The 14,326-nt window shown below is 48.0% G+C and overlaps 1 protein-coding gene across 1 annotated transcript in view; it reads right to left on the bottom strand.

The window, feature by feature from the left end:
- LOC115478999 (collagen alpha-1(VII) chain-like) overlaps nt 1-14,326 on the bottom strand; it is a 309,662-nt gene that overhangs the window by 77,702 nt on the left and 217,634 nt on the right. The window contains exons 76-78 of the mRNA XM_030216704.1: nt 13,257-13,301; nt 8,898-8,933; nt 5,795-5,830 (exon numbers count right to left, since the gene is read on the bottom strand). Coding sequence (XP_030072564.1) covers nt 5,795-5,830; nt 8,898-8,933; nt 13,257-13,301 — 117 coding nt within the window. The remainder of the gene's footprint in view (nt 1-5,794; nt 5,831-8,897; nt 8,934-13,256; nt 13,302-14,326) is intronic.

Raw genomic sequence — 14,326 nt, 5'->3', positions numbered from 1 at the left:
GGCTAGAAATGTAAGGAGGGGAGACAAAAATTTCTTCAGGTATATTAGTGAAAGGAGAATGACTAAAAAGGGAGTTGTGAGACTGAAAGATGCTGCGAACCGCTATGTAGATAATGATGAAGAAAAGGCAAATTTGCTAAATAGATACTTTTGTTCTGTTTTCACAGAAGAAAATCCTGGAGAAGGACCGCGATTGACTGGCAAAAGTACATATGAGAATGGAGTGGATAGAACACCGTTCACGGAAGAGAGTGTGTATGAACAACTTGAAAAGCTAAAGGTGGACAAAGCTATGGGACCGGATGGGATTCACCCCAGGATATTGAGGGAGCTCAGAGAGGTTCTGGCGGGTCCTCTTAAAGATTTGCTTAATAAATTCTTGGAGAACGGCAGAGGTGGTCCACAAAAGTGGTGATAGGGAAGAAGCTGGAAACTACAGGCCGGTAAGCCTCACTTCGGTTATTGGAAAAGTAATGGAAGCGATGCTGAAGGAAAGGTTAGTGAATTTCCTGGAAGCCAATAAGTTGCAAGATCCGAGACAACATGATTTTACCAAAGGGAAATTGTGCCAAATGAATCTTATTGAATTCTTTGACTGGGTGACCGGAGAATTGAATCAGGGACGTGCTATAGACGTAATCTACTTAGATTTCAGCAAAGCTTTTGACACGGTTCCCCACAGGAGGCTCTTAAATAAACTGGACAGGCTGAAGATAGGACCTGATGTGGTGAACTGGATTAGGAACTGGTTGACGAACAGATGCCAGAGGGTGGTTAATGGAATTCACTCGGATGAGGGAAAGGTGAGTAGTGGAGTGCCTCAGGGATCGGTGCTGGGGCCGATTCTGTTCAATATATTTGTGAGTGACATTGCCAAAGGGTTAGAAGGTAAAGTTTGCCTTTTTGCGGACGATACTAAGATTTGTAACAGACTGGACACCTGGGAGGGAGTGGAGAACATGAAAAAGGATCTGCGGAAGCTAGAAGAATGGTCTAAGGTTTGGCAATTAAAATTCAATGCGAAGAAATGCAAAGTGATGCACTTAGGGAGTAGAAATCCACGGGAGACTTATGTGTTTGGCGGTGAGAGTCTGATATGTATGGACGGGGAGAGGGATCTTGGGGTGATAGTATCTGAGGATCTGAAGGCGACGAAACAGTGTGACAAGGCTGTGGCCATAGCTAGAAGGTTGCTAGACTGTATAGAGAGAGGTGTGAAGAGCAGAAGAAAGGAAGTGTTGATGCCCCTGTATAAGTCGTTGGTGAGGCCCCACCTGGAGTATTGTGTTCAGTTTTGGAGACCGTATCTTGCTAAGGATGTAAAAAGAATTGAAGCGGTGCAAAGAAAAGCTACGAGAATGGTATGGGATTTGCGTTACAAGACGTATGAGGAGAGACTTGCTGACCTGAACATGTATACCCTGGAGGAAAGGAGGAACAGGGGTGATATGATACAGACGTTCAAATATTTGAAAGGTATTAATCCGCAAACGAACCTTTTCTGGAGATGCGAAGGAGGTAGAACGAGAGGACATGAAATGAGATTGAAGGGGGGCAGACTCAAGAAAAATGTCAGGAAGTATTTTTTCACGGAGAGCGTGGTGGATGCTTGGAATGCCCTCCCGCGGGAGGTGGTGGAGATGAAAACGGTAAAGGAATTCAAAAATACGTGGGATAAACATAAAGCAATCCTGTTCAGAAGGAATGGATCCTCAGAAGCTTAGCCGAGATTGGGTGGCAGAGCCGGGGGGGGGGGGGGGGGGGGGGTGGGGGGCTGGTGGCTGGGAGGCGGGGCTAGTGCTGGGCAGACTTCTACGGTCTGTGCCGTGAAAATGGCAGATACTAATCATGGTCAGGTATACACAAAAAGTAGCACATATGAGTTATCTTGTTGGGCAGACTGAATGGACCGTGCAGGTCTTTCTCTGCCGTCATCTACTATGTTACTGTGTTACTATGAGACAACTTCCTTATGAGGAAAGGCTAAAGAAATTAGGGCTCTTTAGCTTGGAGAAGAGATGGCTGACGGGAGATATGATAGAGGTCTTTATAAATACCGAGTGGCAGACGTGAATCGCTTGTTTACTCTTTCCAAACGTACAAGAACCAGAAAGCATGCAATGAAGCTACTAAGTAGTAAATTTAAAACAAATCAGAGAAAATTTTTCTTCCCTCAATGTGTAATTAAACTCTGGAATTCATTGCCAGAGAATGTGGTAAAAGCCGTTAGCTTAGCAGGGTTTAAAAAAGGTTTGGACGATTTCCTAAAAGTTCATAAGCTGTTAATAAGATAGACTTGGGAAAATCCACAGCTTATTTCTAGGATAAGCAGCATAAAATCCGTTTTACTGTTCTGGGATCTTGCCAGGTACTTGCGACCTGGATTGGCCACTGTTGGAAACAGGATACTGGGCTAGATGGACCTTCGGTCTGTCCCAGTAAGGCAACGCTTATGCTCTTATGTTCTTATGTTTGTAAGGGTGTATGTAAGTGGTATAATGTGTAAATGTAAGGGCGAAGCAGGGGAAGACAATGGGTGAGGCTCTCATTTACATGCATAATTTATAGAACGCTGAAAGTTACATGTGTCCCTGCTGCATTTACCTGACCGCATTTATGCCAGGTCTGTGGCTGGTGTAACTGCAGGCACATCAAACATATAAATGGCAAGAGGCGTACTCACTCGCAAATGCGCAGTAAAGACCCTCTCTGTCCCGCTCCCGTGTCAATACGTGATGACGGGGGCGTGACAGAGAGGGAACCTGTGCACCTGCGAGTTACAGAACTGCCGTCGCCACCGCTCCCTCCCCCAAGGGTTGCCGCTACCGCTCCCCCCACCCACCCGGAGTCGCTGCCGCCACCCCTCCACCCGGCCCGGGTACCTGGCTTCACTATTCAAACCGCCGGAACGCAGCACACAGCTCATCTGAGCTGCCGTTGGCCTTCCTTACCTGCCTGTGTCCCGCCCTCGCCGACGTTACGTCACACGAGTGCGGAACACACGCAGAGAAGAAGGAAGGCCGACGGCAGCTCAGATGAGCTGTGTGCTGCGTTCCGGCGGTTTGAATAGTGAAGCCACGAACCCGGCCCGGGTGGAGGGGTGGCAGAGGGGACTCCGGGGGGGAGGGGCGGTGGCGACCTATCCGGGGGGGGGCTTTCAACCCCCCCTTCCTTTACTAGCCTGTTTTTACGGGCTCAACGGCTAGTAAAAAATAAAAGATATGCTGGATACTGGGTTACGCCTTGAAAACTATGTACGACCACCTAAACGTCTGGAAAAAACTACAAACTAACCTGTTTAAAAAGGCATACTCTACCGATCCAACATAAATGCCTGATCTCTGCAACACAACAAAACTAAAGTACGTAATGGACACATAACACAACTCTTCTGTTGTACGATTCCCAAAAGTGGCTGTGCCACATGAACTTTATCTTACCACAATATCATTTTGTATTTGTTTACACCGGAGTCTGCAAACGCCTCTCCGGTACTATGTAAGCCACGTTGAGCCTACAAATAGGTGGGAAAACGTGGGATACAAATGTAACAAATAAATAAAATAAATAAATTCTATAATGGAGTCTGGGTACCCAGATGCTGTTAAAGAAATGGCAACTCCCCAGTTGTAGAATTGCCCCCATACTAGTAAACCTATCCTCCTCCCCTCCATAAATGTTCTGCATAACCAAGAGCCAAACTATAAACCTCTTCAAATGTTCCCATAAGCATAAGCTCTGAGATACAAGCAGGAATATACATATATCGGCAGGCACTGCACTGGCGAGACTGACCCTTCACCAGTCACTACGTTAAGCTTCACATAATGAAGAGTTCCACAGCTAGGAAAAATGTATACGTGGAGGGGCATAATTGAACGAAAACGTCTATCTCCATGGGCGTTTATCTCCGAGAATGGGTCCGTGAAGGGGCGGACCGAACCGTATTTTCGAAAAAAAATGACGTCCATGTTTTATTCAACAATTTGTGAGCTGGGCGTTTTTGCTTTTCAGCGATAATGGAAAATGAAAGCGCCCAGCTCAAAAACGAATAAATCCAAGGCATTTGTTCGTGGGAGGGGCCAGGATTCATAGTGCACTGGTCCCCCTCACATGCCAGGACATCAACCGGGCACCCTAGGGGGCACGTTTACAAAAACAAAAAAAAAGGTAAAAGAGCTCCCAGGTGCATAGCACCCTTCCCTTGTGTGTTGAGCCCCCCAAATCCCCCTCAAAACCCACTGCCCACAAGTCTACACCATTACTATAGCCCTAAGGGGTGAAGGGGGGCACCTACATGTGGGTACAGTGGGTTTGGGGGGGTTGGACGACTAAGCATTAAGCAGCACAATTGTAACAGGTAGGGGGAGGGATGGGCCTGGGTCCACCTGCCTGAAGTCCACTGCACCCCCTAACAACTGCTCCAGGGACCTGCATACTGCTGCCAGGGAGGTGGGTATGACATTTGAGGGTGAAAATAAAAAGTTGTGAAACATCATTTTTTTGTGGTGGGAGGGGGTTAGTGACCACTGGGGGAGTCAGGGGAGGTCATCCCCGATTCCTTCCGGTGGTCATCTGGTCATTTAGGGCACTTTTTGGGGCCTTATTCGTGAAAAAACAGGGTCCAGGAAAAGTGTCCTAAATTCTAGCTAAAAACGCATACTTTTTTTCCATTATCGGTGAAATGCGCCCACCTCTGTTCGGCCGATAACCACGCCCCAGTTCCGCCTTCACCACACTTCTGACACGCCCCCATCAACTTTGTCCGCATCCGCGACGGAGTGCAGTTGAAAATGTCCAAAATCGGCTTTCGATTATACCGATTTATTCGTTTTGGGGAGATAAACGTCTATCTCCCGATTTGGGTCGCAATATAGGCGTTTTTCTCTTTCGATTATAAGCTGGATAGTAACATAGTAGATGACGGCAGAAAAAGACCTGCACGGTCCATCTAGTCTGCCCAACAAGATAAACTCATATGTGCTACTTCTTGTGTATACCTTACCTTGATTTGTATCTGCCATTTTCAGGACACAGACCGTAGAAGTCTTGCCCAGAACTAGCCCCATTTTCAGGAAACAGACTGTAGAAGTCTTGCCCAGAACTAGCCCCACCACCCAAACACCAGCCCCGCCTCCCAATCTCGGCTAAGCTTCTGAGGATCCCTTCCTTCCGCACAGGACTCCTTTATGTTTATCCCACGCATGCTTGAATTCCGTTACCATTTTCATCTCCACCACCTCCCGTGGGAAAAATGTATAAACCGCTCTATCCTACAAATTCTAGGTGGCTTCCAAAACAACATAAAATTGTTCAAACCTAAAAACATTCTAACAAAAATTAACGTTAGCTAAACAAACAAAACATAATAAACTCCTGCAGCAGTTGTAATACAGCAAAACTCCCTGTGCCCCACACCCTATTTGGGAAGAAGTGGCAGCACCAGGAAGGGGTTAAGGCATGCTCAGCAAAGCCCATACAGAGATTTTGTTTTGCCGTGGCAACTGGGAGTTTCTCTTTGAAAATTGGCTCGTAGGCCCGCAAAGCAGCCTGTAGATGTTCGAAATTGTCCCCGTCATAACTTTTCCTGTTCCTAAGAATATCCAGAAACCTTGATTTCTTGTTGATTTGCTCAGGTTCTCATATCAGGCCCCCCTATTACTTTCTCAATCTCCTTGCTGAATGTCGCCAGCGGAATGGTTCATATCAGGAAACACGCGCAAAGTTTCTGTGATCCATTAGAACCTCCCCACCCACCGTTCTAAAATTCAGTTTCTAGAACATTTTCTTTTACCTTTTCTCCCTTGAATCCAGCAAAGCCGTGATCGCCCTGAAAATATATAAAAGACACTTTAAAATACGGGTTAACGGTCTTTAATTATTTCAACTATTTATCAAGCCCATTTTTGTTCAGGCTAATTTTCATAGCTGGTAGAACTTACTGAGCTACACTTTACATACTTTTTCCGTATGCAGGCCCAGGAAAAAGCTTCTTTTCAGATTCATTTACTTGTGAAGATAGAGAGGAAGTGATATCACCACACTAGTGGCGTAGCCAAGGGTGGGCTTGGGTGGGCCCAGGCCCACCCACTTTGGGCTCAGGCCCACCCAGTAACAGCACACCTATGATGTGGCTGGCAGAGATCCCCAAGCCCCACCAGTCGAAAACTCCCAACAACTGTCTCTCCTGCATACCTTGTAAATAGCAGATTGTTGCCTGCAGTGAGCAGCGACTGATACACACTGCTCATGTTGGCCACACAGTCTTCCCTCTGATGCATTCCCACCTATGCGTAAACAGGAAGTTGCATCAGAGGGAAAGCTGTGGGGCCAACATGAGAAGTGTGTATTAGTTGCTGCTCGCTGCCGGCGAAAATCTGCTATTTACAAGGTATGCAGGGGAGGAGGTATGCAAGGGAGGGGGGATGTTGAGAGACCATATGGCATGCAGGCAAGAGAGGGAGAGACCAAATCACTTGTGGGACAAGGCGGAGTTCTTCTGCCCACCCATCTTGGGCCCAGGCCCACCCAAAATTGGGTGTCTGGCTACGCCCCTGCACCACACCACAGCAGTGGAAGCTTAAGTGTGGAGCTCCATGAAGAGACGAAGGTCATTAAAGCAATCTTCCTATCCGCAGCCATCCGTGCGCATTTTGCGAACTTTATTGAATAATGTGTTATAGACAGCTGCAGCAGGAGAGTGTGCAATGGTTGCCTGAAAGAGAGGATGAAAGAGAAAGAAGGTAAAGTTCCCGCAGAAAGAGAAATGGAGAAAAACAAGTGGCGAGGACCACGGGGAGGAAATGACAAACAACTCAGGAGAGTGGGAGCGAGAACCAGGATTTACAAAGACTGGACCACAGTAATGATGAAGACAAAGCAAAAGTTTATTGAGTCATTTCTTGTTCAATAAACTTCTGCTTTGTCTTCATCATTACTGTGGTCCAGTCTTTGTAAATCCTGGTTCTCGCTCCCACTCCCCTTTTTTTTATTTGAGTTTTCCCGTGGGACTTCTTGAGTTCTCCACATTTGTGGATTCTCTTTTGGTAAACAACTCAGGAGACCACCTTGGTGCTCAAGAGAGAGTGGAGAACTTTAAAATCTTACTTTAGGCTTGGAGGTGGAGAGGCTGCAATGGACACACATGGCGAGGCCTTACCAGACACTGGCGAAAGGGTCCGATTCTGACATCGACCAGAGAAGCAAGGAAACAGAAAAACGGCCTTGCCCCAGTTGCCAAAGTTGGCTGAAATCTGAGCTTAAGATAGAAATAGTGTCTGGAGCGGGCAAGGTCCAGGACTTAATGGTGGAAGTCAGAGGTATATCACCAAGACTGGTAAGAGAACTGAGGAGGTGGAGCACCGTTTGAAAGAGAATACTGAAGAACTGACCAGTGTACACACCAAGGCGGTCAAGCTTAAAATTGAACATTCAGCATTGTGGGATCAAATGGAAGACCTTGAGATTCGCACCTGGCACAATAACTTGCATGTACAGGGTGTCCTGGAGAGCGAGGAACATGCCAACGTAACAGTGGTGGTGCAGAAAGTCTTTCGGCTGGTAGGAAAGTGGTTGGGGGCCTTGGGCCGAAAAAAATTAGACAGAATGTACTGAGCACTGGGGCCTGCCAAAACAAACCTGCCTTGGGACATTTTAATATGCCTGACACAATTTTTTCTGTTAAGGAGGAACTTCTACGCAAGCCGAAGCTATGGGCACGATGGCATGAGAAGGCACCAAGCTCTAGTTGTATGCGGATTCAGGGCCACCGAGGGGGGGGGGGGACGGGGGGGACAAAATTCCCGGGGCCTGGGCCTCCAGGGGGGCCTGGTGCCGCAGTCCCACCCGCCACCGCCAACGGGCCCCTTCCACCTGAACCCCCGCCAGCAAAAGTGCTGTCTTCTGTTCTGACTCCGGCGTGCGCGGCTCACACAGACGCGCTCCTCTCAGCTGATCTTCGCTGTACTCTGCAGGGCTTCTGTGCATCTGACGTGCAGGACGTCAGACGCACAGAAGCCCTGCAGAGTACAGCGAAGATCAGCTGAGAGGAGCGCGTCTGCGTGGACCGCGCACGCCGGAGTCAGAAGACAGCACTTCTGTTGGCGGGGGTTTGGGTGGAAGGGGCCCGGCCCTGTGGCAGAGGCGGGTGGGACTGTGGCGCCGGGTCCCCCTCAGGGGGGGCGATGACAACCTGGGGGGTGGCAGTGGGGGCGGGGCTGAGGGCCCGGGGGCGGCCTTGTCCCGGGCCCGGCCCAGTCTCTCGGCGGCCCTGTGCGGATTTATCCCCATCACACTCCAGAAGCAGCAGAATTTCAAGGAAGTCTTTGTAATATTAAGGAAGGAGAGCATACGTTTTACATGGCAGTTCCCCCTTCACTCTGATTGGTGATACTTCCAGAATTAAGACTACAGATGACACACCGAGAATGCTGACAGTGATAGGAGTGGTGAAGGGCAGGCCTGTTCTGAAGGAACTGGAGTCAGACCCACGAAGGGGCGGGGAGAGGGAGTCATTGGCTGAGAAGGCAGCCTTCTGATTGGGCATCCTGGAGGGCCTCAGCTCAGCAGAGTAAAGGGGCCTTTTTGAACTCGCATGTAAAATTCAGGTGCGGATCCTGCACCTGAATTTACATGCATATATTTCAAATAAATCTAATTTGTGCCAAAAATTGGTTGTTAAGCCAATTATCGGTGCTAATTAGCTCACTATTCAATTAATTTGCGTGTGCAAATTGGGTGCACATCCACATTTGCATGCGTAATTTTTAGCGACTTTTGTGGAATTCGGGGGAAAGCGGTCGTTTTGGCCACAAATGCCATAGGCTTGCTTACAATGGGAGGGTTCTGTCACCTTTAGCCTATTTTCTCATCTCCCCTCCCTACCCTATTTTACTTACTTTCTCTCCTTTGACACCTGGAAATCCTTTGGAGCCCTGCAAATGGGTAAAGCAACTCTTAATGGAATCTTCTCCGTCTTTCCAGAAACAAGCAAATCGAATATCAAATAGTTTAATCAAGCACAACCAACAGCAAAGATAGAACAAAATCATACATCAAACAAAAGGATATCACACATCAGAAATACATTGCTTGAACCAGACACGATATAACTCTTTTAATTCACCAATGTGTCTATAACACATGAACCTTATCCAACCACATTAACTCTTTGTATCTGTTTCCATGCCGGAGATGGCGAGCGTCTCTGCGGTACAATGTAAGCCACATTGAGCCTGCAAATAGGTGGGAAAATGTGGGATACAAATGTAACAAATAATAATGTTATGCCTGCAGTTCTCGAGCCTAGTCGACAGGAATCGCCCAGCTAGTCTGGTTTGCGGTATATCCACAGTCAGGGTGCACGACAGATTTGCATGCCCTGCTTCCACCGGCTGCAAATCTATCTCAAACATATTCCTTGTGCACATTCTTGAAACCAGGCTACCCTAGGTGGTTCTCAAGGTCCAGAGTACTTCCCTGTACAACAGGGGCATAGCCAGATAGCCAATTTTGGGTGGGTCTGAGCCCAAGGTGGGTGGGCATGGAATCCCCCCCCCCCCGGTACCGCTCCAGTTTGCTCTTCTCTCCACCCCTCCCTGCCCACAAACCACAAATGTTAAATACTTGAGCATATGGGGTCCCTACTACTAGAGCAGCGAGCACTCTTCCAAATGGCAGCCGGCAGCACTTGCCTCAAACTGATGCTGTTGCTGGCAGGCCATGCATGCTCAGTGCTTTTGCACGTGTGAAAACTGAGCATGTGCAGAAAGGCCGGTCTTAGCGTCAGCTCAAGGCAAGTGCTGCTGGCTGACATTTGGAAGAGCGCTGGCTGCCCAAGGACAGAAAATCTTCAGCTGGCAAGGTTTGGGAATACCCACCAGCCGTAGCAAGAGTGTCACAATTTTGAGTGGGCCTGAGTCAAAGTGGGTGGGCCCTGGCCCACCCAGGCCCACCTGTGGCTACGCCACTGCTGTACAATAACCCTTGTTTTTTAATTGAAGGTAATTGGAAGACGTTGGGGGCTCCGAATGAGAAAAAGAAAAAAAGTAGGAGGCAGACAATGTTCTTCCACACATTAAAAATCCGTTCTAGAATCAAATATAGTCAAGGCGCCATATTTGTAGAGACCTGACACGGGACCGTGTTTTGACGGTAAGGATCCGTCTGCCTCAGGGGTCACACAGAGGGGCATAATCGAACGGAAAAGCCTATCTCCATGGGCGTTTATCTCCGAGAACGAGTCCGTGAAGGGGCGGACCGAACCGTATTTTTCGAAAAACATGGACGTTTATCTTTTTTTGAGCTGGGCGTTTTTGTTTTTCAGCGATAATGGAAAATGAAAGTGCCCACTTCAAAAACGAATAAATCCAAGGCATTTGTTCGTGGGAGGGGCCAGGATTCGTAGTGCACTGGTCCCCCTCACATGCCAGGACACCAACCGGGCACCCTAGGGGGCACGTTAAGAAAAAAAAAAGGTAAAACAGCTCCCAGGTGCATAGCACCCTTCCCTTGTGTGTTGAGCCCCCCCCCCAAATCCCCCTCAAAACCCACTGCCCACAAGTCTACACCATTACTATAGCCCTAAGGGGTGAAGGGGGGCACCTACATGTGGGTACAGTGGGTTTGGGGGGTTGGACGACTAATAAGCATTAAGCAGCACAATTGTAACAGGTAGGGGGGGATGGGCCTGGGCCCACCTGCCTGAAGTCCACTGCACCCCCTAACAACTGCTCCAGGGACCTGCATACTGCTGCCAGGGAGGTGGGTATGACATTTGATGGTGAAAATAAAAGTTGTGAAACATCATTTTTTTGTGGTGGGAGGGGGTTAGTGACCACTGGGGAGTCAGGGGAGTTCATCCCCGATTCCCTCTGGGGGTAATCTGGTCATTTAGGGCACTTTTTGGGGCCTTATTCGTGACAAAACAGGGTCCAGGAAAAGTGCCCTAAATTCTAGCTACAAACGCATACTTTTTTTCCATTATCGGCGAAAGGCGCCCATCTCTGTTCGGGTGATAACCATGCCCCAGTCCCGCCTTCACCACGCCTCCGACATGCCCCCGTCAACTTTGTACGCTTCCGCGATGGAGTGCAGTTGAAAACGTCCAAGTTCGGCTTTCGATTATACCGCGTTATTCGTTTTTGGGAGATAAACGTCCATCTCCCGATTTAGGTCGGAACTTGGGCGTTTTTCTCGTTCGATTATAAGCAGGTTAGTAACCACCCACTTCTTGCCTTGGCCCACCCAAATCTGTTGTCTGGCTACGCCCCTGCCAGTGCTATAAAAATATGACTACTGCTGAGGTCATCACTTTGAGTATGAAAGGTTAGCGGTATGCCAAACTGGTGAGGATGGAAAGGCATATATTGTGGTGGCAGGGTCTTGTGCCCTTGTCATATCATGGACAATCTACTTTTGCATACAGTTGTGAACATCTGGATTTCAGTTGAGATTAGGCTGCCCAGCTGGTTTCATTGTTGATGGGTGGGCTGATCCAGGCTTGTTTTCTTCTGACATCTTCCCCCTAAAGCACAGATTTGTAGTCCTAACGTTGCCTGATGATGTGATTCAGTTCAACCAACATTCACTGGGCAGATGTCAAAAAGGAATCTAAGATCAAGTAGCTTAATATATCACAGAAGAATGTATCATATTTAACTGTCACTTAGTGTGTACTGGTGAAGGGCACATTCATAAAACGCATTTATTTTATTTCAGAGATTTATATCCTGCTTTCGAATCAAAGCAGGTTACAGTACAAAACATTCATAATATCAAAATGAAGTTGAGTTATTACAGGACGTACAAATTGGACATTTCCACTGAAGCAGTTAGCCCAGGAAGGGACCCCAAAGATAATTTCATCTACCTCCTTTTTCCCCAGACAGAATCTGTTCTACCTATGTCATCCTCAGACAAATATCTGTCTGACCTTTTCCCACAGTGCTCCAGTGATGGAGGCCTCTCTCATAGATTATTTTTCCAATATCTGATTACTCTTATAGAGGACACAGTGCCCTGATTTCAGTTATCGCAAAATCTACCATCTCAGTTTAGATTTGGATTTTCCAATAGTTATGGGTCATAGATTTCATATACTGCCTTTCTGTGGTACAATCAAAGTGGTTTACATATATTACATCTAGGTACATCTTCTGTCCCTAGTGGGCTCACAATCTAAGACATATATTACATCCAGGTACATCTTCTGTCCCTAGTGGGCTCACAATCTAAGACCCCTGTTAAACTGTGCCTAACTTTAAGTGCAGCTTATACAATAGCGCTTTTTTTCACCCCAATTTTTAAGGCGCCATATATCGAACCTATCCCTGAACGGTTACTTAAGAGGCTGAAGTTAGGGAAGCAAAGCGTTGTCCTAACTATAGCCATGGAGCTAACCGGGCACCCGTCTGAATATCAGCTGCTAACTCCCATGTGCCAGCCTAAGGGATTCCTGGAACCCCTCCTCCCCCCATCCTAATCTCGATCCCCAGGGCCGCCGAGAGGGGGGGCAGGGGAGACAAAATTCCCTGGACCCGGCGCCGCAGTCCCACCCACCCTCCATTGTCGACCGTCTGCCACCGGGCTGGGCCCCCTGCATGGAAATCACAGTGCCCTCCATGTGAAAGCGCTGCAGGCAGCAGCAGATCGCCTCCCTTCGGGCCTCCTTCCCTCCCTGTGTCCCGCCCTCGTCTGACATAACTTCCGCGAGGGCGGGACACAGGGAGGGAAGGAGGCCCGAAGGGAGGCGATCTGCTGCTTCCTGCAGCGCTTTCACACGGAGGTGAGAGGTGCTTTGATTTCAATGCAGGGGGCCCGGCCCGGTGGCAGATGGAGGGGGGGTGGTGGAGGTGGGGAGCGGCAACCTCGGGGGCGGCCTTGCCCCGGGCCCGGCCCAGTCAGCCCTGTCGATCCCTCTCCCTCTCTCCCAGTCCACCCCCGAAGATAGTACACTCTAGTCCAGGCCCACCCCCCACCCCCATAGGTTTCTCAGGCCTACCTTTTTCCTCCCTGGCCCACTCCCTTCTGTCTGTCATGGCTCCTTGCATAAAATGGCTGTTGCTAGTCTTAGCTCTAGTAGCCTGTGCAGTTTGAATATCCAGGGCTAATCGTGCCCACAGCAGTCAGCGTTTAAAAATCACTGACCGCCACAGGCTGAATATTGACCAGGAAATGCTTCAGATTTACCATGGACCCTACAAACCCCACTCGGTATAGAGATTCTTACTGTATCAAAACACTGCAGTGGTCCTTACCAGTGGTCCAGTGGGGCCAGGAGATCCTGGTACACCATGATCACCCTGTCAGTAAATTAAAAAAACAAAACAAAAAGATAGTTTCAGCATAATTCTGCTACACAGTACTGTAGAAAAAATAACCAGGTAATGAAACCATGCTATATGAGATTATGCTCCAGGTTCCCAATGAAATGAGACCTTGAATATTGCAGAGACAATTAAATACCTCAAACGTGTGAATAATGTGCAAGAATGAAATCTTTTTGGAAGAAAATAAGTTGATGAATAGAAGGGCATGGTATGAGCTCAGTTAGTCAGCTGGAGTTAGTTTATTAAACTGTATATACCAGTTTTTGACTGAACACCAAGGTGGCTTACAGCATAATCTAAAAAACAATCAAGAAAGAAGCAAAAATAGACAAATGCAATATAAAACAAAAATGTAATCTACTAATATAACAATGAATAAAGGGACTGATATTGAAAGGAGATTCCAGGTAGGATCAGATCTGGGCAGATTGCACTCTTCATTTAACCCTGGGGCAGTCCAGGGGCGGAGACTTGTGCAACTGAGCGTTACTAGGTTAGCAGTGATATTCAGTCCATGCATGTTATCTCTCCTCCTCTACCCCCAGCCCCCACCACATTAATAAGATTACTTTTGCTGGTAGAGGTGTCCAAGCCCTACTAGCTGAAGACATTTGCTGCCTGTAACTGCCTCAGCAGTGAAGAAATCAGTGGCCTCCTTTCCAGCCACCGAACCTAGGTACTCCTTGTGCATGACCAGTTTGCACATGAACTGAACACGTATGAGGTGTGCTGGCATCAGTGGCTGGAAAGGAAGCCTCTGACTTCTTTGCTGCTGATGCAGAGCTGGGGTAATTCCAGGCAGAAAATCTCATCAGCTGGTGGAGATTGGGCACCTCTGCCAGCCATTCAACAGGTACTTTGGAAAGGGAATGGGACTTGATATACCACCTTTCTGAGGTTTTTGCAACTACATTCAAAGCGGTTTACATATATTCAGGTACTTATTTTGTACCAGGGGCAATGGAGGGTTAAGTGATTTGCCCAGAGTCACAAGGAGC

The sequence above is a fragment of the Microcaecilia unicolor genome, chromosome 10, assembly GCF_901765095.1.
Source record: "Microcaecilia unicolor chromosome 10, aMicUni1.1, whole genome shotgun sequence".
NCBI lineage: Eukaryota > Metazoa > Chordata > Amphibia > Gymnophiona > Siphonopidae > Microcaecilia > Microcaecilia unicolor.
The sequence above is the reverse complement of the archived record's forward strand: the minus strand, read 5'-3'. Positions and strand labels throughout refer to the sequence as shown.